Genomic DNA, 25,087 nt, shown 5'->3' with positions numbered 1-25,087 from the left:
GTACGATAAAGTATTTTAGCTGTTGCAAAGCAACGGAGGTGTGCATAGCAACCATTCATTTTTGTGTACATGCTGGCCACATTGTACACATTTCACCCAAGTTTCATCAAAATCAGACTCTTTCTCTTGGAGATATTCGCAATTAACCGTTTCTGAAATGTTCGACATGTACTCGCCCAAAACCTATCTCCTCCTACAAATATTTTTTGGTAGAGCTGCAAATTGCCAAAAAGGGAGCAAGATAGATTGCGCACAGAACTCTAAGCTTTGATTTTTATTTTTTTCGATTTTTTGACCACTTTAAAGGGCCGTTGCTAGGGCCTGGGGTCCCATATTCGAAAGCACACGATTCCCAGAAATATTGGTCCTACCTACGAAATTTCATTGGAATCGGTTGAGTGGTTTAGCCCCAAGGCTTAACCAAAGTTTCACGGACAGACAGACAGATGGAAATGTCCAGAATAAGGGTACTCTAGCGAGCAGCCAATATCTCAGACTGAATCAATTGAGCCAAATTACCACAAAACAGATTGTTCAAATTGTGCTGAAACCAGCATACAACATTTTTGAAACCACTGCTATATTGTTGGTTATACTTGTGCTCATACTCAGTAGAATTATCTGTGTTAGCTGACGTTAGCTAAGAGCATTTAGCTATAAAATTGTGTACCAACTCAATAGAAGTTGAATATATTCAACGTAGAGTGGATCTATTAATGTTAAAACACATCACTGTATGTGTGTTCTGTCTGTTTTGTGTCAAAATTTCATGTCCTGTCTGTTGTTTACAAAAAAAAGGTCTTATTTTTTAGGACAGTATGGACAAGGATGTGACTAAACCTGGCTTGAGGTGTTTCATCTGTGGTGGTTCCGGGATTGAAAAGCATACGCTCTCAAAAGTCTCCAATTAAGGCCACCCACGGATCTTATCACATTCTGAACTTGTGTGCGATGCGGCGTTGAGTACCTGTCCACATCGACGTTAAAAAAAAAAAAAAAGAGCCCAAGTGAAGAGAGATAACAATGCTGTCAACACCATAGTTGGGTGGTTGGAGGAAGTCAACCCTTTCGATGCCACACGGGACAAGAAGACTCTGGTGTCCTTCTCAACTGGGTTCAGCAGCACTCTCGAAGACCAAGTCAACGCTGATCAAGCAGAAGTTGGCAGAGCCATACAGGCTAAGATGGATGGGAAAACTGTTGTGGATGCAATGGTAACCAAACACAAGGTCAAATCACTTGCAAGCCTCTGATCTGGACCCAAAGTCAATGGCGAGAAGCTGGTCATTGACTCACTGAAGCTATTCAACTGCCTCATTGTCATCAGTGAGCGTGAAGTCAAGACCAAAGAAGCTCTGCGCTTTGAGTTGACGCCAAAACCGATGTCTGTTTGACAAAAATCAAAAGTTGCGAAAGCCAGACAAGGCTGCCCTAGCAAGGTCCCTGAAGGCATGTGTGGCACCTGTCGAACAACCCCCCCCCTCCCCACTGCACTAGCCTTGTGGTTGATGGTGGGTGGCTCCTGCACAATGTCAAGTGGGAGGCTAACCTTACCTGGAAGGATGTTGCTGAGAGCTACCTCCGGCTTGTGAAGTCCATGGGGAGCCATCGCCTCCGGATAACGGTGGACTTTGACGGATATGGCAGCTCCACCAAGGACCATGACCACTTGAGACGAACAAAGAATGCATGCTGTGACATTCAGATTCATCTGGATCTCAAAATCATCATTGCAAGAGAAAAGTTCCTCGATAACAAGAACAACAAAGCCCAGCTCGTTCTGTTCCTTGCTGAGACATTTAGTAGGAATGGAATCAGTGTACAGCAATGCTCCGATGATGCCGACACCTCCATCGTCCGCGCAGCTCCAGATGAGGCAAGAGAGTCCCCTATCGAGGTGAGGGCCGAGGACACAGACGTCCTGGTTATGCTGATTCATCATGTTGCAGACCATCCGATCTTCCTCACGACAGCCAAAGAAACATCTTACGATGTCGGAAAGATCCGGGAGGCCCTCCCAGAGATATACCGGAGGTATCTCATCTTCTTGCACAGCTTCCCTGGCTGCGATACAGTGTCTGCAATTTTTGGGTTTAGCAAACCAACTTTGCTAAGCAAGCTCTGCAAGACTGATGAAGCAGAGAGGGCAATGGACGCGTTGGACATCCGAGCTGAGAAAGGTGATATCATTAAAGCAGGCTGTGATCTTTTCAAGCTCATGTTCCATGGGAAATCCTCCAAAGACTTGGAAGACTTGAGATTTGACATCTTCAGCAAGCGAGCTGCTATTGGGAGCATAAAACGTGAGAAACTCCCCCCGACAACAGGAGCTGCAGCACAGCACTCTCTCCGAGCCCTACTTCAGACTAGAGACCGGCTGAAGCTGCAAAGTCCATCGTTGGATGCCCGGGACTATGGATGGCAACTCACCGAGCACGGATATGCACCAGTCCCTTCTACAGACCCCATTGCACCAGACTACCTCCTGACGTTTGCCAGGTGCAGCTTTACAGGGCACTGCAGCTCACTCAGGTGCTGCTGTAAAAAGCAAGGAGTCAAGTGTATTTCTGCTTGTGGCATCTGTCATGGTAACTCTTGCCTGAACATAAACCAGCTGGATGGCAAGAGGAGCGAGGTAGATACTGGGGAGTTTGATGAATAAGGTTGTAAAAGCTGACGAAGCAACATTTCCATTGAGCACAGTTCTGTTAAAAATGTCAATAAAATACATTAAATATGATCAAGGAGTGCTTTTTTCTCAAAAATAATGGTTGCAATCAATTCAGCACCCCCAAAAAACCCCAAGTTAGACATCCCACAAGTCAATATTGGCAAAAGTTAGTTTTCTGATTTTTTTCGCGCAGACCCTCTGAGCACCCGAACTTTGATCGACTCCCCAGGATGTTCCACAAGGATTTGGGTTTGCACTAATTGATAGGTGTTAATCGACACCTAGATGAATAAGTCAGTGAAGAAATTTTTTGGTAAGCAATTTTTTCACAGATAGTCAATACAATTTGCTAAAATTCCCGAACAATAATGGACTTTAAAATGCATTCGTCAATAAATTGGAAATGGTACCTGGTGTTGTCGTTTTTACCCCTCGGCCCGAATTGGGCTAAGGGGTATCGTCGTCACAGGCGTTGTCCGGGCGTCCGTCTGTCAACTTTTGGTTTCCGTCAATTTCGAGGAGAACGCCTTGTCCGATTAAATCCATTTTCGCACGATATGTTGGGGTTGAGTAGAGGAAGGTTCCTTTCGAAAATGGGCGCGCTGCGATTTTCACTAGCCGCCGCGGTAGCCATCTTGAAGTCTGATTGATTTTCAATATGACGTCCAACATGCTCTAACTGACTGCATCATCGTGATATCACTGCTTCCTTTTACAATGCATGGGCTGAGGGGTTACGCCCGCTTTGCGGAGCTATCTTTAATGAAACTGTAATCATGCATTAATGGTCGAAAACATTTTTAAAACTTTCCCCTTTGAACCAGGAACCGTCACAAACTGATAACGTTATCCCCCTTGTCTCCATCGCAACAATGATAAAACACTCGTGCATTTTTCCCTGACACTCATGAATTTCCGTCTATTTCCACAGCATTTTCGTGAGATTTTATCTGATATTCATGGATTTTACATTGGTCGGGAAATCCCTGGAACCTATTCCCCATTTCCCAATGAAACAATGCCCCCACATTCGCGGTTTCAACATTTGTGGGGTTTTCCCAGAACATATCCCCCACGAATGTCAGGGTCCTGGTGTATACACATTTTAAAACACACAGACATGATTACTGGAATAAATAAGACAGCAGAGAACAAGGTCAATACCTTAGAAAGCTCTACAATGAAAACTTAAACAAAAATGCAAAGGAATCATTGATCGAAAGTATGACCTCGATTTCTAGTCCTTCACTAGGTTGGCTGGGCTGGGCCGACAGGATGGCCGAGAGGTATGTACACTCGCCTCTAAGCTGTCTAGCCTGGGTTTGAATCCTGGGCAAGCTATAAACTGACATCCCAGTGTTTCACAGGCATGGCGATTCATCAATATGAGCAGAGTACCCGCCCAATGGACGATCTTGTTCCAAGCATGTAACACGTTCTTCTGACACATACTGTTTTTTGTGTTGGCAAAAAAACCAATAACCCATGAAGTAAAAACATACCTACTGCTTACAATTTAAAACACCTCACTTCACTGGAAAACGTGGGGACAGGAATGTTTGGTGGCGCGACACAACACACATTTACATGGAGAATTTTCATCCCCTCCCCCTCCTCCCAAGACCACCAGCAAAGATGAAAACACCTCGATCCAATGTCGCAAGTCTTGATGGAATTGGCCCACAACTGGAGGAATAGCGCGACAAACAAAACGCACAAACACCGATCCGTGAAATATAGTAAGGATAAGGGAAGAAAGGGGGAAGTGATGGTGAATTTAACGTTCCATATACATTTACTTTTAACATTGTTCTTACAGGAACAGGAACAACGCAGGCATGATAGGCCGAATGGCCTTCTCATGGGCCAAAGTTCCCTGTGTATATTTGTGTAACGTTGTGAGGAACAGGAAGAAATGGGGAGGGGAGGACAGAGAGTTGGGGGTGAGGGTGCATGAAGTTGGAAGAGGGAGATTGAGATGTTGGGGGGGGGGATTGACTTGGGGTTGGAAGGGGGATTGAGTACTTGAAAGAAAGGGGGAATGGATGACAGAGTTGGATTGGGAGGGCGGGGGTGGAGGGTGGGAGGTTGGGTGCTTTAAAAGGACAGAGTTTGGATCTAGGGGTTTGAAGCTTTTGAGGGTGTGTTGGGAGAGTTGAGGACATTGGGTTGCGAGGGCGATTTGAGGATTTTTTTATATTTATTTTTGTATACACTGTCGAGGCTCGTATGAGAGCTAACACATCGAACATACAAGGGGAGCAGGAGATAACAGGAGAGGGAGAGGGAAGGAAAAAAGTGTGTAACAGAGACATGAGGAGATCTGTGGAAGGGAAAGGGATGGGGCGGGATACACAGGGTAAACAAGATGGACTCTACAGGGACTTTCAGGTCCTTACACAACAGGGACTTTCAGGAAGGAAATCAGGGAAATTTTAAGGAGGTGGGTTTGGGATGGATTAGCGGGGGTCGAAAATATCATGGTTTTGGATGGGGGAAGATAAGAGATGGTGGTGAACAGCTGTTTTGAAGACATGGAGGGAAGAGTGGGATTTGAAGAAAGGGGGAGAGGTGCACAGATATTGGGTCCTCGGGGTATTTTGGATCCTCGAGGTCTTTTGGATGCCCTGGGTCTTTTTATTTTGTATACAATGTCGAGGCTCATATTAGAGCTAAAAAGTCTGAGTCCTTTAGGTCTTTTGTGTCTTAAGAGTACTCAGGGTCTTCAAAGGTCTAAGGGGTCTCAGCAGTCTAAAGGGTCGAAAGGTACATTCAAATAGTATGTAAATCAGAGACATATCGTCACATGGCTGGACGGATGGACGGACGCCAAGACCGAGCTCTTTTTTTATGTGTAGATGTGTGCCATCCATTGATGGACATTAAATGGGTGCATCATCTCCTGGGATTAGTTGGTTGACGGTAAAGCTCCCACAGTGTCCTTCGTGAAGAGTAGGCAAGCTATCACCAGCACCATGAACAAATTCCAGCCTTAAGCTACATAGGACACTGCATCAACGGCACAGCAGCGCAGTCAGCCAATGATGCTACCCCACAGCCTTGTGCTGCAAATGAAATAAGAAAACTTGTGAGACTATATGTCCTGTTTTTCTCTATTTTGTCAACCTACCTTGTTATTAACACATCAAATTCTGTGAACATCATATTTGTTGTTGTTGTTGTTCTCCTCCTCTTCCCTTTATAAGGGGCGAGGTCTGATAGCACCAAGCTTCTGTCCTGCCTCAGCCACGATACTCCTCCACCGCCCTCTGTCAGCAAACATTCTCCACTCTCCAACCACCCCTATCTTATGGATATCCCTACTCACACAATCCACCCATCTCAACCATAGTCAACCTCTTTTCCTCCCACCTTGCTCCCTCAATCTATCCGTTCTCTTTGCCATTCTCTCTTCCCCCATCCGCACGAAGTGCCCCATCTTCCATCTCTTCCCCCATCTTAGCCGGCATTTCACCAATCTCCCGTCAAGCTCCTCCCTCAGTTCATCCATCCTTCTATCATATAAGCATCATCATCTGTCATGTTATATTTCAATAAACATACTGTTTGCAACTACTGGATTGAAATATCACAAACTGATGGCCAGTTGTTCAAACATTGTCATTTACATTTACCATGCATCTATCAAACTTGATGAAGACAATAGCATTTTCAAAACCAGACAGAACAAATATATTAAACAAAAATAAAATAAAATAAAAAACAAAAACAAAACACAAAACAAAACAACTTACTCACCTGGAAGCAAAACCCACTTGTTTGATGTACAACGGGTAAACACCTGCGGTTTTAGGGACAAACATGTGAGTTCATAAGAGTACAAAATGATAACTGACATTTTCGTGCATATTGCAGGGTCGGACACGACTACGGATGATAAGATTGTGCTTGGTGATTGCAAACCAAAGTCCATTGAAGAATTCTCATTTCAAAATAAATGTCTACTTCGTATATATTATTATACTTACAGTGAGAAATAGCAATGGTTAATTGGTCAGCTTTTCAATCATTAATCAGATAAAAAGTGAAAGTGTTAATCAACCATCCTGAAGAGTACAATAGAAGGGATAAGCTTCATTCGACCAATTAATGACTTCGATCACACCTTTACCTGTGCACTTTCATGGAAAGGACCAACAAGGAGGAGAGTGGGGGATTTTGCAGAGTAAAACCAAAAGTAAACTAGAAGGGCACTCGGTAGAGAGCATACCTCCGCCACGTAATGCCTGATCCACAAGAACATATCAGGCCCAATACATTTTTGAGATATCATGCAACACAGTACTATACCGTTTTTGGCCAAATCTCTCAATGGTGAAGAATCACTTTAACAAGGACAAATGTGTCCAAGAGCCACGTCAGAAAGGTTTTGTCTTCACCAGAAGAAGAACAACAACAACAACAACAACGCAGAGCTCTCTTCGAGCCAGCGTTCGCTACGCGAGACGTGGCTAAAAATTAAATAATTATCGTATCCAGATACGGATTCGGATCTTCAACAAAATCGAATGAATTTGTCATAGTCACACACCTAACGTGTCCACCTCATTTCATCTGAATCCATCCACAACTTTTTGAGATATCGTGCAATATTTCATTTTTAGCTCGCCTGTTCGAAGAACAGAGAGCTATAGCAATACCCCTGGCGTGAGCGTCAGCGTGAAAACGTTAAAGTTTTTGGTGCAAGTTATTTCCTTTCCAATGTTTTTATCTTCCACACTATTTTTTACTGATTACAACATACAAATACATATGTTGCTTTAAAATTATTTGGATCAGACTTCACCACAATGCTTTTAAAAAAAAATATTATTAGACTAGTCTTTTAAAAACGATAAATGCATAAACAGGCGAGCATTGGGTGGCTTTGACACCAACTCTCTGGTTAGTCAAATCTCTCAACGGTGAAGAATCATGTAAAAAAATCAAGTAGCCGGATCCGGATTCGGATCTTTGCCAAATTCAAATCAGTTCGTCGTCGTCGTCACACACCCAACCTGCCCACCAAATTTCATCCGGATCCGTCCACAACTTTTTGCAATATCGTGCACGCAGACAAACACAGACAGACAGAGACGTGAAAACAACCTCCTTCACCTTTGGTGGCGGAGGTAAAAATAAAAGCAGAAAAAAAAACAAACAAATAAAAATAAACCAATGTCACTCACAGGGTGACCCGTATCTTGCCAAAAGGTGACCACGTGTGACTTCTTTAAGGTCACACTGAGGTGAACAGAGCTGCTATCCACCAGGAGCGACTCCTTGAGGAATATCTGCCTACGAGAGATTCCGATGAGAATCGTTCTACAGAGTAACCATGAAAAATATGCTCTTGCCTCATAACGTCACCAAATGACGTCATAATGTCTCAAGCTTGACATATCTAGAAAGCACTCATCGAGGTGTTCAATTTGAAGTACTACACGATATGGTTCCTCAAACTTGAAAATTTGACCTTGGGGTCAAATATGTTTGATCTCAGGTGCTAACCATGAAGGTCAAGGCTAATCGCCACCAAAAATTAATCAGCTGAGCGCAGACCATGAACTATATTCCCATGAAGTTTGAAGACGATCCGATCAAAATTACTCAAAAAATAAGGGTTTCGTCGACTCCCCTGATTTGATAAAGTGACCTTGACCTTTGACCTTGACCTTCAAATTTTTATGCGCTGAAAGGGACCTCTATAGGCCTCTGATATGCGAAGTTACAAAAATTTCCAATGACAACTGTGCTCTGCAGAGTGATTAATACGTGATTACAGACCATAAAAAACCCCCCAAAAAAACATATGAAGGTCAAGGCCAATCGCCACCAAAAATTAATCAGCTGAGTGCCAGACCATTAACTATATTCCCATGATGTTTGAAGAGGATCCGATCAAAATTACTCAAAAAATAAGGGTTTCGTCGACTCCCCTGATTTGCGACAAAGTGACCTTGACCTTCAAAATTTTGTGCACTGAAAGGGACCTCTATAGGCCTCTGATATGCGAAGTTACAAAAATTTCCGATGATAACTGTGCTCTGCAGAATTTTTTATACATGATTACAGACAAACAAAAAAAAAAAAAATACAAGCTGACTAACATATCGTGCAAAAACTTCGTTTTGGCAAGGGAACAAACGAAAAAAACTCGACTAAATTAATTTCAGAAACGATACAATACTTTTGAAATGTCGTACGAATGCTGAACGAGGCCTTTTGGTAATGCACCATGTTTGTGTTTACATTGATTCGGTTCTGCACATCAGGCACTTTTAAACCTGCCATTACGAGCGTGAAAACTGTGATTCAAATCGTCTTTTAAACACAACTTTCACCATTTCGACGAAAGAGTGGCAATCTTGATATGGTTAACCATAATTGGTCTGTTCCTGAATACAAATCGAACCGAGGAGAAACCCAGCAAATACGAGAAATATCCATGGATGAGAGGAGTTGGGTTCGTACCATTAAGTACAACCTACCATCGGTCGTGGACACACGCACGCACACAATAATGAGCAGAATGACGAAGGGGAACAGAGAGGTCGATGATAGGAGGAGTATGGGGATGCGGAACAATGTAATCTGGAAGAGGAGCTGGCTAATAAGAGAGAGAAGGTGATAATGACACCAACTGAAGAGAAACCATGACTAATTCGACTCCATCCTCACTATAATTCACTGACCAGTGCTTGTGTGTGGGTTGGTTTGTCACGCTACTCCTCCTACAGTTCTGGCCCAACGACATCCAGACTAAGTGGGATCAGCATGACCCCAGTTCATGTAAAGGGGTATTTATATTTTTGCCGGTGGTCTTGTTGGGGGGGGGGGGATGCAAATTCTCTATGTAAATGTGTATCGTGTAGCGCCGCCTCCAGGTGGGGGAGGGTATTACAAGTCCCCACCATTTACAGTCCAGTATTCCTGTCTCCACGTGTTCCAGCGCAGTGAGCTGTTTTGAATTATAAGCGGTAGGTATGTTTTTACTGCATGCACGTAACCCGGGTTATTCTTTTTTTGCCTACACAGAGCTGTCAGTTGCTGATACACTGCCCAAATAAAAGGTACGAGTCAGAAGAACGTGTTGTTTGCTTGCAACGAGATCGCCTGTCGGACGGGTACTCTGCAAGTAATAATAATCAAACAAAAACACGAATCAGCAGAACAAACAAATCTTGAAAAAGATTTTTTTTAAACAACATCAAAATCAGCCCCACCCCTAAGCTATAATCATAAATGTCAGTGTGTCCATCCATCAATCTCCTCCATAACTCCAAAACCATGAAACCTAGGAGCCCCAAACTTTTCATGCATACAAAGGGAACTCCAAGTGAGTGCATGAATGAAAATTTGGTGTTTGGGTTCATTTAAACACCCCTTTTGAAGATAATTAAGGGGTTGCTCATCACGAAAAACCAAAATAAGCCTTACCAGGATGGCGGTGTGCCATCTTGGTCAGCCCTGTTAGTTTGCAGGAGTCTTAAGTCGCCATTTTTTGGGGCCTGCTCAACAATGCCTTGGTTTGGAACAAGCCGCAAGGATTTCTTAACGACGGCTTTTTTTGTTTCACTATCCTCACTCATATTATCGAATACTTGATCATCATAACCCACAAATTGCTGGATGCATTGCAAATGCTTATAAATGTTCACATCCCGTCTTCCGGCGTGAGTTGCTCACTCAAAGCGGCCAAAACTATGGCTGCAAAGCGTGGAGCAAGCGGCATTTGGAGATAATGATCAAGTGAAGAAGAAGTCAAGAAGGTCTCATTCATTGGAGGTGAAATTAGATGTTTTCGATCGATTTGATAGAGGTGAGCGCAGCATTGATATTGAAAGAGAGATGGGACTTCGTGATTCTACAGTGAGAACCATTCGTGAGAATCGTGATAAAGTCCGAAAGAGCACTCAGACAACGAGGAATCTCAGTGTTACCAGAACTGCAAAATCTCGGCCTGATGTTGAGAAAATGGAGAAGATGCTCACCACATGGATAGAGCATCAGAACATGTCCTTGTCTGGAAAAACATGAAAACATCACAGCTTGGTCGATGAATCGTGATCCCTTACCAAAACCGAGGTAGAGGTTTTGACATTTGGGAGGACTCTGTTCGACCTTCTGAAATCCACATATGAAGATGACAACACGCATGCACATGCACACAAACCCCATGTCCTGCTGCACAGCGGACAGGCCAATCATGCACCTGTAATATCATTCATTTTTGCCAACAATCAATCATTTGGAGTAAATACGGGGTAATGGTAATCGTAACCAATCCTCTGCAATCGTCCCATGATGCAAAAGATCGACTACAACTTAATTTATGAACCAAAAGCCTCAATTATTTTACCAATTTGTGAGATAAGCCAGGGAAAGTTTTTGCCTAAAGTTTTCGTGAACCAGTCTGACACCTGGCTGAAGGCAATTTGGGAAAGGAATTTGGAATTTGTTGAGGGTGCCGGTGATAGCTCGCCGACTCTTGGCAAAACAGACAGCGTGATATTTTACATCAACCAGCCAATGCTAGCAAATAGGACACACTTTGTGATGCAACATACTGACTGCAAAATCACAAATCTGGCAGTTTATAGTTGGGTCGGCAATCAAAGTCAGACAAGACAGTCCTGTCAAGCATGTAATACAGAAGATAGTGCTGTTATCTGCAATAATCAATGAAGAGTAACAAATATTATCATGGCAAAATAAGCAATTCAAAAAAAGATGCATCAATACTTACTGAGTGCAAGAGTCATTGTCATTTGGAATGATGATGTATTCTTGGTTTAGGTTTCCAAGAAGCATGCCAACGTACACGCTAATGGGAACCCCCCTTCGGAAAAAAAAAATATATATATAAATATATATATATATATATATATATATATATATATATATATATATATATATATATATATTACAGAAAAAGGGCTCAGGCATGGTTACATTTTGTTCTGCTCATCACAAAATACAGTTAAAACCTCTGGTGTAGTGCTGCCGGAGCGGAACGGTGTGTTGGTACGGCACCTCGATACATCTGAGGTGGAGCGTATCTCCGCAACAATAGAATAACATTTCGTATGCAGCCTGTGGCTGCTGGTTGCATCATGAATGAGTGCGTGGCTATGCTGCCGATGCAGTGCCACGTTCCCAGTAAGCCGATATTCATTTTGCCGACCTCAGAAGGACAGGCCGAGTCATCCCACCTGGTGTTATTTAACGGAACGACAGCTTCAAACTTCAAACCCTGAGATCTTAAGCCAGCCACCTTACCCGTTAAGCAAACACCAAGCTTTTCGCTATATCTACAGAAGCATTCAAACATCATTTTGAATCAATAAAATTAAGAATTTGTCAAGTGGTTTGGTACTTAAACCTTTTTCTTTACCATAGTATAATTTATAAACAGGTATCACATTTGAATGCTTATATTTTAGCAAGCTCTATCAACGAAACCTCTCAAATGTGCGGTGCCTTACTGTACATATGTGGGCAATCGGGGGTCTGAACAAAACTCTATATTTTCCATTTAAACAATAGATCGCTAATAGCTGTAGCATATCTACAAACTTTTTGTCGCTCTTCGAGCTCTTCCACAAGCCTTCACTTTGTATGCAAAAAAAATAAATAAAAAGAATCCCAATTTACGAATGGAGTTCGGTTCGTAACATCATAATTTCTGTGCCGCCGTCACACTGGATTACAAAAAAAAAAAAAGGGTCAAAGCTTTTCCTGAAGCTTGGATATGTTGATACGTTAAACAGCGTGTCGAGAGCGATATTATAACAATACAGGTTACAGGCAACAGACACGTATGAATTGCCAAACACAGGAAGGTCCAGAAGTGAGACGAACTTTCCAACCATTTTATCTCCAGATTTAGTGAATTATCTCTTATTTTCTAAAAGTGTCTACACCCTGGAAGATGTGAAGGCATGAAGAAGTTTGGATGCCCACAACCAGTTGACGTCCGGCATGGATTAGTGATGTGGCCGTTCTTGTGAAGAATGGCTATCACGGTGTACGAGGAAAGGAAGACCTATGATAAATCAACGGCACGGACCAATTTTGGCAGATCAGATAAGCAGAACATATATGTGTTCACATAATGTTTATCTGTTCTGACATTTTGAATACTCTCGGATGTTCATCCTGCCACAAAGCTTTATCTTCTTCAGTGAACTCCAATAAAGACACCAACTAAACTAAAAAAAAACCCCCAAAAAGTCAACTTATCATAAAGCATTACAAGTTCACCTTTACATTAATACCAGCAGATGTTATCCGATTCCAGGTTAACAGGTAATTACTGAATGAATGATAGGTATAAAAGCCCAAAAAAACCCCGCAAACCAAGCATACTTCGAAAGACGATTTTGATTATACCGAGCGCGTGAATGTTATTACCAAGAGAGGATGTAGAGGATGATGAGATGTCTCCTGGAACTCTAAAAAAAAGAAGACAGAAACAGGACAATTACTTGATGCTTGTTCATCATTAATCAATCTGTTTCCATATCATAATAATCGCAATAATAATCATCTTTATTGTACCATATTCAGGGGAATTCCTCTTCTGTGACACCGCAAGTTCAAAACATCATAAGGAATAAGAATAACAGGTAAAATACGGAAGATTGACCAAATAGCAAAAATGGAGAATTTAAATATATCACTTGAATATTTGGAGTCGCTGTCATTCCTGAACATGAACATTGGAAAGCGACAAAATGCTATAAATCTCCTGACAAGGTCAAATTATATTTCTTGGGTGAAGAGGAAAACAAAAAAATAACGGTTTAATTCATTCCCGATGAGGAGCACGATACACAACTGCTTACCCATCGCCCCACTACTATCCTTTAACTTGTTTTCAATGTGCTCAAGGCGTTTAATACCACGATACATTTGTGAGGTCGGAAGGGCCTCGTTTTGGTTTCATGTTACACCCGACTTCAAACCCACCTCTTGGTTGATGAGGCAGTGAGGCAGAGGTAATGTTCTTGTGTGGCAGACGGACATTACTGCTCACAGATTGCGCAACTTCAGCCTTCGGAAGGTTGTGGTAAAGTTTCGTGGAAATTGGGTGTGCGGTTTCAGAGAAGAAGTTGCAAATGTTTGTTGACAGACGGACTGACGGACGGACTATCCCATAAGCTCTATGGAACTATGTTCCAGGTGAGCGACCAAGTTTTGTTGCAATTTTTAAAAATGAAATCTTACTCTGTGCAAGTAACACGACTGGCAACAGGTTAACTTAAAGTTGAAGTTGAAGCAATACGAGACTTCACGAAGACTACTTTTGCATTCCACTTTGATATCAAGTTACTTCACTCAAATTTATCATAAACATAGAGGTGATAAATGCATGGTGAACAAAGACTTTAATGTTGAAATTTAAGCAACCATTAAAAGGTAGACTTACATGCATAAATCAATTTCAAAATAAAGGAAAGTTTGCCGTTTCTCCATCTTTGTGTGACTTACTTTTGCCTAAAATAGCAGTCCTACCGCTCAAGCTCACCTCAAGGTCCCATGTGCTTCCACTTCTCCCGCTGCAGATTCTGTGATAAACCTCATACGAGTAGATCATCGTCAGGCAGAAGGTGCATGCATAAAAACACTGGCATACCAGGAGGTAGGGTGCGTTAGTTTTTTCAAAACAAAATCAGGTATTTAAAGCATTTATGGGACACAATTCCCCAAATCGGTGTACAACCTGGTTTTGGATCAAAAGGCAGCTCATCCTGGCTACTCAAGTATGTACATTGGTGTGACGGTGCAATTGTAAGACCATCAACATTGGTTACGTCCCAAGTAATGCTTATCCAAACCTTCTCTTATTTGTTTTTCTTTTCCAATCCTTCAATCAATTCTATTATTCACAAAGAAAGTATTGTTCATATTTCTTTGATATCTGCTACTTGAGTGGTCCAAGTCTGATCTTGCCAATTCCTCACTCAATATCAACGTTATCAGTGAAACCTCAGATGTTACTCAAGTTTGTACAAGATTGCCGCAGGGTTCTTTGTTCAGACTACTTCATGACTCGGAACACACTACCTGAACGAGACACAGCTCATCACATGATATTTCTAACCACACATACATTGATGATAAACAGTCCTACACCCACACCGATGGACACAATCCTACACCGATCCAATGGGGGCACGGAAGAGTGCTCGTCACACGCCACATGTTTCGATTTGCCCACCGATCACACCACGTGCCTTCTGGTTGAATGGTTTGTATTAGCGGTAACAATCGTCTGAATGGGAGACGGTCAGTTCTGTGCGTATTATGCGGTTTTACCTTGTGACACATAACCGTGGTGATGCTCAGCATAACAGTCAGGAGGTGGGTCTGAATGAATGAATATATAGTGACGCGATCCCGGCTGTTTAATATCTTCCAGCACGGAATACTGACGTTAATGTCTGAGCTTCAAGCAGTCCACGTGTGGACAAAGAGAACAACAAAACACACCACTGTGTTTCAGATCGGCCTCTTGGGGTAGGCACGATATTTTATTGGCTCGATCTCAAAAATGGCTGGTAACAGAATTGAATACACAGCACAAAAAACCTGCCAGAACTCTTGGCAACAAGAGTTCCAAAAACAGGTTGTACAACTCACAACTCCGCTTGATGATAGCTGGGAATAACGATCACACTCGTCCCGATTTAACTCATTCCTTTAGACGGAGCTATCAACGATCCGCGCGACAGTGCTGTCGAGAGTCTTAAAAATCACTTGAAATCGCATTCAACCATACGATTCGGAGCGCCCGGTATATTTTTCCACTCGCGATCTTAGAGCCACGTCTGTCGCCAACAATGGCGCCCCGGCTCTCTCGCAGCCCACCCACCACGTGCCGACCTGCCAACCAATCCCTCGGAGCCTGAAAAAGGTCACGTGACGTTGTGGGCGGGACACTAAATTTGGTGAAAACATGGTTTTTCTCACTATATATATATATATATATATATATATATATATATATATATATATATATATATATATATATATATATATATATATATATATATATATATATATATATATATATATATATCAAAATATATATAAATATATATATATATTTTTTTTTTGCTTGCAGCCACGGGTACCAAGACACCAGCTTGTCACTCAGGGGAATTAATCCCCGGTTGTCCTCGGTAGACTTGGGGCCACCGCTCACAATTAACGTTGTGGTATGGTGGGTTGTTTTAGAACCACGAACACCACCCAGTCAACCATGAGTTCCAGTGTCCACCTGGATGCCGTCTAATTATTCCGTTTAAACTCGAGGTCACGTGGTTATCTGAGCGGGGAGCGTGCCCTCAGCAAAGCACCAATGTTATCTGATTAGATTTTAATGAGGGTGGCCGAGCGTTTTAACTGCTGGTGCGTGCCGACTATTTTTGGTCAAATTTGTGGTAATTACCTCCCAGTCTATCTCAGTTCGAACAATGCTAGAATAATGGAAGGAAAGGACAAACACGGACAGGTTGGAAATTGACAAATGATTTATTAATAAAATAAATAACTAAAAAGAATTTTATTTTCTGAGGTAAATAAAGAATAAATTTCAAAGCAAAATCAATCAAAATGTCAGGAAAGAGACAAAGAGCAGATGTTTATCGGGGGTTGACTTACTTACAGCAAAACACAGACATGGGTACCCAACAGATCATTCGGGGGGTGGGGGGGAAGAATTGTCTCGCTCAGAGAGTAGTCACCCGTGAAGTGAAAATGTCCTGAAATGTGTGCGTGCATGTCACGGCCGTCACCAGCACCCAGCCTTGCCGTGCACCCTCTCGCGAACAGCCTTGAACACCAGTTGACACCTGGAGGGCACCGAGATTGTCTGTCGCGGGTTTAGACCCTGGTGTTGTTGGTGACCGACCCGCGCCCCACTCATTGGTGGCGCTGCTCACACCCACACCACACGCTCGCTTCCTTCTCCTCTTTTGCACGCTTCCACCCGCTTCTCAAGCTTACTTCTCGTTCTCTTCTCCCTTCCTGGCTTTCTTTTGCCTCCGCTTTCCTCTCAGAACGTACCTCCCGTTTGTTTTATATCTCCGGGCCGTCTCTACTGGTGCAGGCCGCCCCAAGCTCACCCTGCCCCACTTGCGCACGGTTACCATGACGACCCGTGCGCTCTCAAAAAAAGGCGGGCGTTGGAGCTCACGAAAGAATGTTGCTGAGGAAGAATGAGGGCGGGCTTCAGAGCTCGAGAAAGAAATGTTGCTGAGGAAATATAAGGGCGGGCTTCAGAGCTTGTGAAAGAAATGTGTGTAAACGTGTCTGTCGTAAAGAAACAAGCTCAAATGAGCTAAGATCCTCGTCCTCTTCATGATGATGTTATAAAAACGAATATGACGTCATTGTGATGCATCAGGTTTGCGATAAATTAAATTATCTGTGCTAATGCCCGCCTTGATTCCCGCAAACAAAATTCAAACAGCTTGCCTAGTTTCGGAGATAATGGTATCGGCGATTTCCATTAGCAGCGATATTATGACGTCAACTTTTTTTCCTCGGAAGAATTTCCAAAATCGGAGATGGTTACTGCCTGCGCATGGGCTTTCTGCATATACATGGTAAGTTTCACGAAGATCAGATGAAAACTCTGGGTTGTCAAAACAAAAAAAAAAGTCAAAAAATAGGAATGACGTCATAAAATGGTTATGACGTCATAGTGATGCATCATATGTGCGGTAATTCATCTCTGCTAATGCGCTGTTCGATTCCCACAAACAGAATTCAAAAAGCTTGCCTAGTTTCGGAGATAATTTTTTAGGTGATTTCCATTAGCTGAGATATTTTGACGTCATAACTTTTTTTCCAGGAGGAATTTTCAAAATCGGAGATGGTTACTGTCTGCGCAGGGTATTTTACATGTATATGCCAAGTTTCAGGAAGTTTCGATGAAAACTATAGGCTGTGAAACAAAAAAGTCCACAAGAAGAAGACTTAGAGATCCTCCACGAGGATCTGAAAAGCTTCCCAAAGGAGAGAGGATCTATCCTTTACCCTTCTCAACGCATCACATTTAAAATCCCATTAGCCATGGGGATGGGGCTAATCTGAACATACATTAAAGAAAATAACTGTCTGAGGACCTGGATGTGTGGATGCATTTATCAGACTGGATTCTGAAATCCATTACAATTTCAGTATCTTTTTTTCTGTATTTCTACATAAATTGGACCTAAAATATGATCAGATCTTCATCTAAGTTCGAATAATAGATAAAGAGGACGTGAGTAGACAAATAGTACACACACACAAAAAAATAAAAAATAAAAATCTACTTTTTCATTTATTTATTGAGCAAAATGATCCAACATTCAATTTCTTTGCCGAATTTTACATTCTCTTTCCTTGTTCTGACGAAGGGGAAAGCCCGGAATGTTAACTCTTCTTTTATTTACGGTGGATCAACTACCATTTGAGGTATTTGTTTTGCCTGATATTTTTTACCCTCGTTAAGCCACTCCGATTCCTCCTTCAAAATTTTCTGTTTTACCTTCTTTCTGTATCTATGAAGTCCACTTCATGTATCCTCTCCTGTCCCCCATTGTTTGCCAAGTGTGCCTCTGTCTTCACCTCAACTCTGCTTTTGGTGTCCCCCCCCTCCCCTCTTTCAACTGTTCCTTTTGTCCTGATCCACTCAGCGTACCAATTCTACCAATTCTAGCTCGTCCCCGAGCCTCGACTATGTATACAAAAATAACTAAATTATTATAATTTTTTAAAAAGTGGGATGCTCATCAGTACGAAGATAATGCCCATAATAAGCATGATGCTCTTCTTCGTGGCTTAGTGCCCACAAATCCTTCGCCTGACCTTAGATGTATAGGATGTCACACACAATACAACCTCATCCGATTCTGCTCTAAAGTTTACAATCACCGCCTCCTCGGTGCACATTTTACCGTACAACTTACCTCTGGAAGATGTCTAATAGACGAGTCGATCTCACATATTCAAACACATGGGCCAAGCTATTCTTCACACTTTCTATCTGTGGGTCTCCCTCCCACCCCCCATCCCTTTCCATGCAGCAATATGATCCCACTACAACAAACACGCGCACGCACACACCTGATGTAAAATTTGCCCAACAAGAAATTCTATTCAAAATTGAACAAAATTCCACTAAAAAGTTTCGGGTTAAGGAAAAATCTGAGTATGAAATAAGGAATATCAGTGGGATCAACCAAGTGACAAAACAATGCAAGGCAGAGTGTAGGGGGTTCGAGTTTTCCGTAGCCTCGCGATAGGAGGCTCAGGAAAGCAGTCAGTGGGAGCCCCAATTGGTTGACTTGGGTATAGGTAATGTCACAGAGGAGAAGCTGGTTACTCGCAAGAAGTGGATTCAGGAGGAGGTTACTCAAGCACAGGAGCAGCTGAGAGATGAGGTAAGGAGGTCCATAAAAAAATAAAATTAAAATAAAAATCTTCATGAGGTGAAGTTCACCCACGGGATGATTGCCAGTATCCCTTCATTCTTTCGGGACAGGTAAAAACTAATAATGTCCCCTGGGAGAAAATTCTGGCCTTGCACCTGAACGTCATACCTCAATTTAATCTGTGAGGAGGTCAAGGCCTTTCACCTCCACAAACTGTCATTGCCAAACAAGCTTTCAACAGATGGTCTGGTTTGGTCGTCTGAGCGTTCCCAAACAATTCCATGGGGACCCGCATCTCTCGACCAAATCTCAGCACCGCAGGTTATCTCGTGCTGGGCAGTCCCGTCACTTGTCCCCTTAACTTCGAGAAGTAGTTATCAATCCAATTCCCTGCTCTGGCCAATCACCTCCAAGGCGCAGCTCAGCAAAACCTTTCCACGTGGCCCTTATGACCACACAATTATGGAGGGGTCATAAAATTACTTCAGAAATCTCCAGTTACAAGTTGTGCAAAACAATTCTCCATTGGTGGGGTACAAGAGGTACGAAAGCAGCTCGGATTAAAATATTTTTGAAGTAACAATTGGCTTCTTCAGTTTAAATTGACAGAAAACAATCACCTCGCATTATATTAACTGCTTTACGCAGAAAATGATGTTTGTCAGTTACAATGACAAAAATTATAACAAGCCGGTAGGCGGCGATGGGTCGCCGAGCATGGAAACTATAAGATATAGAGCAAAATGGATGTCATATAGCGGATAGGGAATCACCTTAAGATTATGCATATCAAACCTCATCAAGAAACAAGAAAAAACAAGAAAAAACAAGCATGGAAACAAGAAAAAAACCACAATATACAGCAAATCGACCCGGACGGAGTCAAGCAAAGGTTTTGGTGGAAAGAGATCCAGGATGTGCTTGGTGTTCATGCAAGAGTGACAGACGTATAACTATACTCACAAACACAAAATAGATGGTGAATTGGCAGGATCTGTAGGTATGAAAAAATGCAGATCCACCAACAAGTTGCATGATGCTGGAGTAAAGGAGTAACACTGAAGCGATGAAATCTGCTAGGCACAACTGGAAGAGCAATGGAGCCTGCAATCCACAATCCACATCAACACATCCAAAGGGTCATCTCACACACCCATCATCCCCCTTCACACCATTGTGCTCGCTCAAAATTTCAATTTATTCACACACTTTTACACAAAACAGTTTGCAGTATAGTTTTCGATGACTCGAGGGATAATTTAACCGACTGTGTCACAAACTTGTTGTGTGTCCATTTAGTATTGTACAAGCCCTCCCGATGTCCCAATTAAAGCTGGAGTCTTAATTCAACCTCTGCTAGCAGCTTTTGAAGGGTTGAAGGTGGTATTCTATGGGATTCTTCACATAGCGTTACCCAGACCTTTCATTTACATCCATACACGTCCCAACAATATATAAATCAAGACAGTTTTAGATATTAACCGAAGACAAGTGCTCAGATCTGAATGCGAAAATAGGCCAAACTGAGTGTGTTTCGTAACTAGGCGGTACTTCCGGCGCTGATGGTTTAAAAAAAAAACAAAAGATAGCATGTTGTACTTCAAACATATTGCATGTCTATCTGCGAGTCTCAATGAGGAGGTAAAATGAAGTAAAACATCGGAAAAAGGATATTTTATAACACGCAATTGTTGTAGCTGTGGTTGTTGGTGGTGGATGTGTGATCATTGGGTGTACCTTTAAACATTTGTTAAGAGTCCCTGCTGTTGTACAATAATACTGTGACGTCCACGGGACTTGAACAGTCCCGCCAACGTAGAATGAGCCGAAACGATGGAGGCGATTTATTTGTTTATAACCCAAACATGGCGGTTCTAATCGCCCTACCGCAAACGGGACGAGGAAGGTGGCATGAGTCACTTTTCACCGAGTTGATGATGTTTATTCGTTTTTATAATTACCAGAAATAACAAGACTCGGCAAGAAGAGGGATCCGGGGCGATTCGACGGGATGGTGTGGGATCGGGCGTGGGGAAAAACACAGACAATTCCAATGAATATACAGTTCTCAATCCCTCTAAGGCGCCAAGCAGACACACACACGCACACGCACACGCGCACACACACACAACGTAGCTATCTCTGGTGGTCAGGCTGGACCGTGGTGTGGACGCAACTGTCCCTGGATCGGCGCCGGACGAGCCGGCCTTGCTCTCGCCAGGGGGGGCAGGAGAAACCGCGGTGCTGTCGACCTCCTGGTCCTGGCCCAAGTCCGCCCACAGCCGCCAGGGAACCAGCTCCCGCGCCAAGCCGCGAGCAGGAGAGGGAGGCAGGTCCACCCGCCGCCCGACCCCGTATTCCGAGTCAGCAGAACCCTAGAGCCAACCAAAGCGAGGCACGAGGCTCGGCAAGGCTCCCAGGCACGATCAAGAGCACGATCGACTCAGCACAGCCACCAGGACGCTCTCTGCCGCCACAGGTTCCACACCAAAAAAACACGAGCGTTCTGGTTGTAATCTTCTTCTTCTTCCTTTTCGACCCCGAACAGAACCTTTTTATCCTTTTGCCCTCGTCACCTCCAATCGAGCCGTTTATTGGCCCACTGCCGTCGCCTTCCGCCAATCGTGATCACGGGGCGGAGCCATCCGCTGAACTGTCCTGTGACGTCACGGCCAGTCCTCAGAGAATACCAAAAGGGGTTTACGCAGACACACTTACCCTATCCCGTGTCCCTATCTAATTACGTGACAATTATCATCTCCCCCTTGAAGAAATGAACATTTACTAGACAACTTATCACCACTGAATTACTACTTATTACATCGAGATCCTGGCAAACTCGAACAGCATGGCTAACCTAATTAAACATCCTAATTACCCTTTGAATGCATACCCCCCCCCTCAAACGTAACAATACGCTACCTTAAAGCTCGATGTCCCGCTTCTTCTTCCTCAATCGTGGAGACACGGCCTTTTAAAAAGAGGCAAATTTGTGATTAAAGGAACACATTTTGGTTCCAAGTTAATGCTTTCTTAACTTTCCAACGGTACTCTCTGTATTATTGTACGACAGCAGAAAATCTTTAGAATAAAGTGTTACAGATGGAGAAACTCGGCTCCATATATATATATATATATATATATACATACATATATATATACATACATATACATACATATATATATACATACATATACATACATATATATACATACATATATATATATATATATATATATATATATATATATATATATATATTGTAGAGTCAATGGCTCAACCAACGTTGAGCTCATCGCGGAGGGAAGTTAAAAATCCCACAATGTACCGAATTATGGCAGACGATGCGTGAGCAGGTCATGAGGAGAGACATGAGAATCTTAACTCTTAAAACCAACGGGTTTATTCTCAAACCACAAGCAAATAAATAAATAAATAAATAAATAAATAAATAAAGAACCAGGGAATGGTGGAATCGCGACAGAGGAGACGATGGTGGGTTGGGAGGGAAGGAAGGGAATACAATTAATAAATAATTATATACAATGTGAATAAAACCCATCGCGCCACACACCAGATTTAATCTTCGATGGGAGAGGGACAAAACCGGGGGACTCAGGTGCTGGTGGACGAGCAGGCAATTTTGAGGCAAGCAGACAATGGGGAGACAAACAGGCGGTGATGGCACATGGTAAGAACCAGGAACGACGAATGGGGAAAGGCAAAAATGACGAAAGGGCAGTACAGGCTGGACGATCTCCTTCACCAGCTTTCAATCAGCAAGCTCTTCTCAGAATCCTCAGAGTGCCAAATCCTCTCTCACTCTCCTCAGATCCTTCTCTCAGTCGTGTTCTCTTCAAGACTCGCACGATTCCTCTCCACCCTTCTCAGCTCCTCCCTCTTCTCCCCGGGCAACACCCCACCAAACGGAGGAACCCATCACTCCACCCCTAGAAGCGTCCACAGCTCTGCTCCTCTATTAGTCTTGTGGTCTCCCAGCACCACCAGGAGAGGTTTACATAATGGTTTATACACACAATTTCCTTCACCATAATCCCCAACTAATTATCACTACGCACCACCCCCTGTATGATGGACATTCAAACAAAACATTCCTCAAGCTGACGAGTCCCTTATTAAATCGAGATGGGCTAACTACTCGTACACGGACCGTGCTACTCGATAGTAATATTGTTGTGGAGCCGGGTATCAGTGGCAAGCACGACCGCAAGGGGGAGCAGTAGAGTCGGCTCCACCGAACACACCGGAATTTAGGTTGTGACCCTCGGATAAGTCCGAAGGTACGGGTCCCTTACAGACCCACGAATCGCCAATAATTCAACCGTGTGGAGTAGGGTTAATTGCCATCTTCAATCTACCTAAATACCCACGTGGCAAAGCTTACCGGGGAATTCACACCCTCAGCAGGCCTCGTGCGGAATGAGTCGTTACTGTGCTTGAACCGTGTGTAACCCGAGCGGATGGTTACCGAGGCCCGTCGGTCCAAATGCACAATTACGGCAACAACGGCCTTCCTAATCCCAAATACACACCGTGGCAAACCAATGGCAGAAATGACAAAGAACGAACCGGTACATTCAACAAGAGGGGAATTTATTTCCAACAATAATTGGGGAGAGGAACACAGAGCAGAGTTATCATGAATAAAGAAAGGTATCAAATATACAAGCAATTCCTTAAACAATTCCACTTAGAGACAGGGCCCACGGACACACACACGCACACACAAATACCCAGAGAGATGGACCTCGAGGTCTTTATTGCGCCTTCAGCTCAGAGGGAAGACGAGCTGTGGGAAGAGAACGTGCTGGCTACCTAGCCGTGTTTGCGTGGCTCGACGTCCGCACCTTCTGGGAGTCGCCAAAGAACGGACCAGGGCAGCCGAACCCAGAGGAGGCGAGACGAGGTGATCTCCCGTGATGAGATGGTCGACCGCTTGTCGTAATGCGCCAGACAGGACGCCTCGGATGCGCGCGATGCAGTCAGCCACAGACCCAGACAGAAGCGCGCTCGAGCAGATGGGACGCAATCTTCAATTCTTTTCGTCGTCCTTTTTCGGGGCGGGTCCGCTCCCCCGTCGCCTGCTCTCATTGGGTGGACGGCATGTCGTGGCTCTGCCTTCTTGCAAAGGACTGCCCCGGCTCTGGTCTGCGAGTCGCCCATTGGGTGGAAAATGACGCATACCCTTATTTGGCGCGCAGTCAGAACGAAACAGTTCGTGACCATATTTGGTGTGAAATCCACACCACCTGAGGCATGGAATTCCGCACACGCCCACGTGCCGGCGAGCGCGTGGACAATGCCGCGAGCAGAGTGTTGTTGGTGATGTAAAAATCCTATCTATAAAATAACTGCGCAGTGCACGTACACTTAATTACCCATTAAACATAGGACCCCACCTAGAAACACATACCGATATAACTGATCTATAGGACCTGGCTGTTGTGTGCAGTAAGCTTCCAAATTCGTAACAATATCTATCCCACCCCTCTACAAACATAACAAAAAATATATATATATATATATATATATATATATATATATATATATATATATATATATCTATATATATCTTATGAATGTATCTGAAATAATATCAACACAAGTACAGTTTTCAGTAGCATCTAGTTTAAGTAAAAACCCAGCAGAGAAAAAGTACCCAGCAAGACTGCATCATATACTGTCGGACGCCGCTATTCACGGGTCATAAAGTGAGACCTTCTTCGACATTCGCACGTTTTCTTTTATTTCATGTTTTTTTGCACTTCAGTACTGGTCTCCTATATCTAACTGGGAAAATGGAAATCAGCCAAAATCACAGCATTACAATAAAAGGTTCAAAAACGGATCCCCTTACCTATGGTCTGATTTGCTTACTTCTAATCATTAACAACATAATGGAATCCATCATCACAGTTGACATAAAATCATTCCTCTTCTCCAACAACCTCATCTCAAATC

At 43.2% G+C, this 25,087-nt stretch overlaps 1 protein-coding gene across 3 annotated transcripts in view; it reads right to left on the bottom strand.

Moving 5' to 3' along the window:
• The window catches only part of TMEM116 (transmembrane protein 116), a 61,115-nt gene that overhangs the window by 23,729 nt on the left and 12,299 nt on the right, over positions 1 to 25,087 (bottom strand). For all 3 annotated transcript variants that reach the window (XM_085899658.1, XM_085899657.1, XM_085899659.1), the window contains 5 exons: positions 20,068 to 20,208; positions 14,205 to 14,303; positions 13,088 to 13,128; positions 11,421 to 11,513; positions 6,431 to 6,473 (listed from right to left, as the gene is read on the bottom strand). In XM_085899658.1, the coding sequence (XP_085755784.1) occupies positions 6,431 to 6,473; positions 11,421 to 11,513; positions 13,088 to 13,128; positions 14,205 to 14,303; positions 20,068 to 20,208 (417 nt within the window). The remainder of the gene's footprint in view (positions 1 to 6,430; positions 6,474 to 11,420; positions 11,514 to 13,087; positions 13,129 to 14,204; positions 14,304 to 20,067; positions 20,209 to 25,087) is intronic.

The sequence above is a fragment of the Eptatretus burgeri genome, chromosome 10, assembly GCF_056783735.1.
Source record: "Eptatretus burgeri isolate ZD-2024b chromosome 10, Ebu_testis_v1, whole genome shotgun sequence".
Lineage (NCBI taxonomy): Eukaryota > Metazoa > Chordata > Myxini > Myxiniformes > Myxinidae > Eptatretus > Eptatretus burgeri.
Note: the sequence above shows the minus strand (reverse complement) of the source record. Positions and strands in the feature narration are given on the sequence as shown.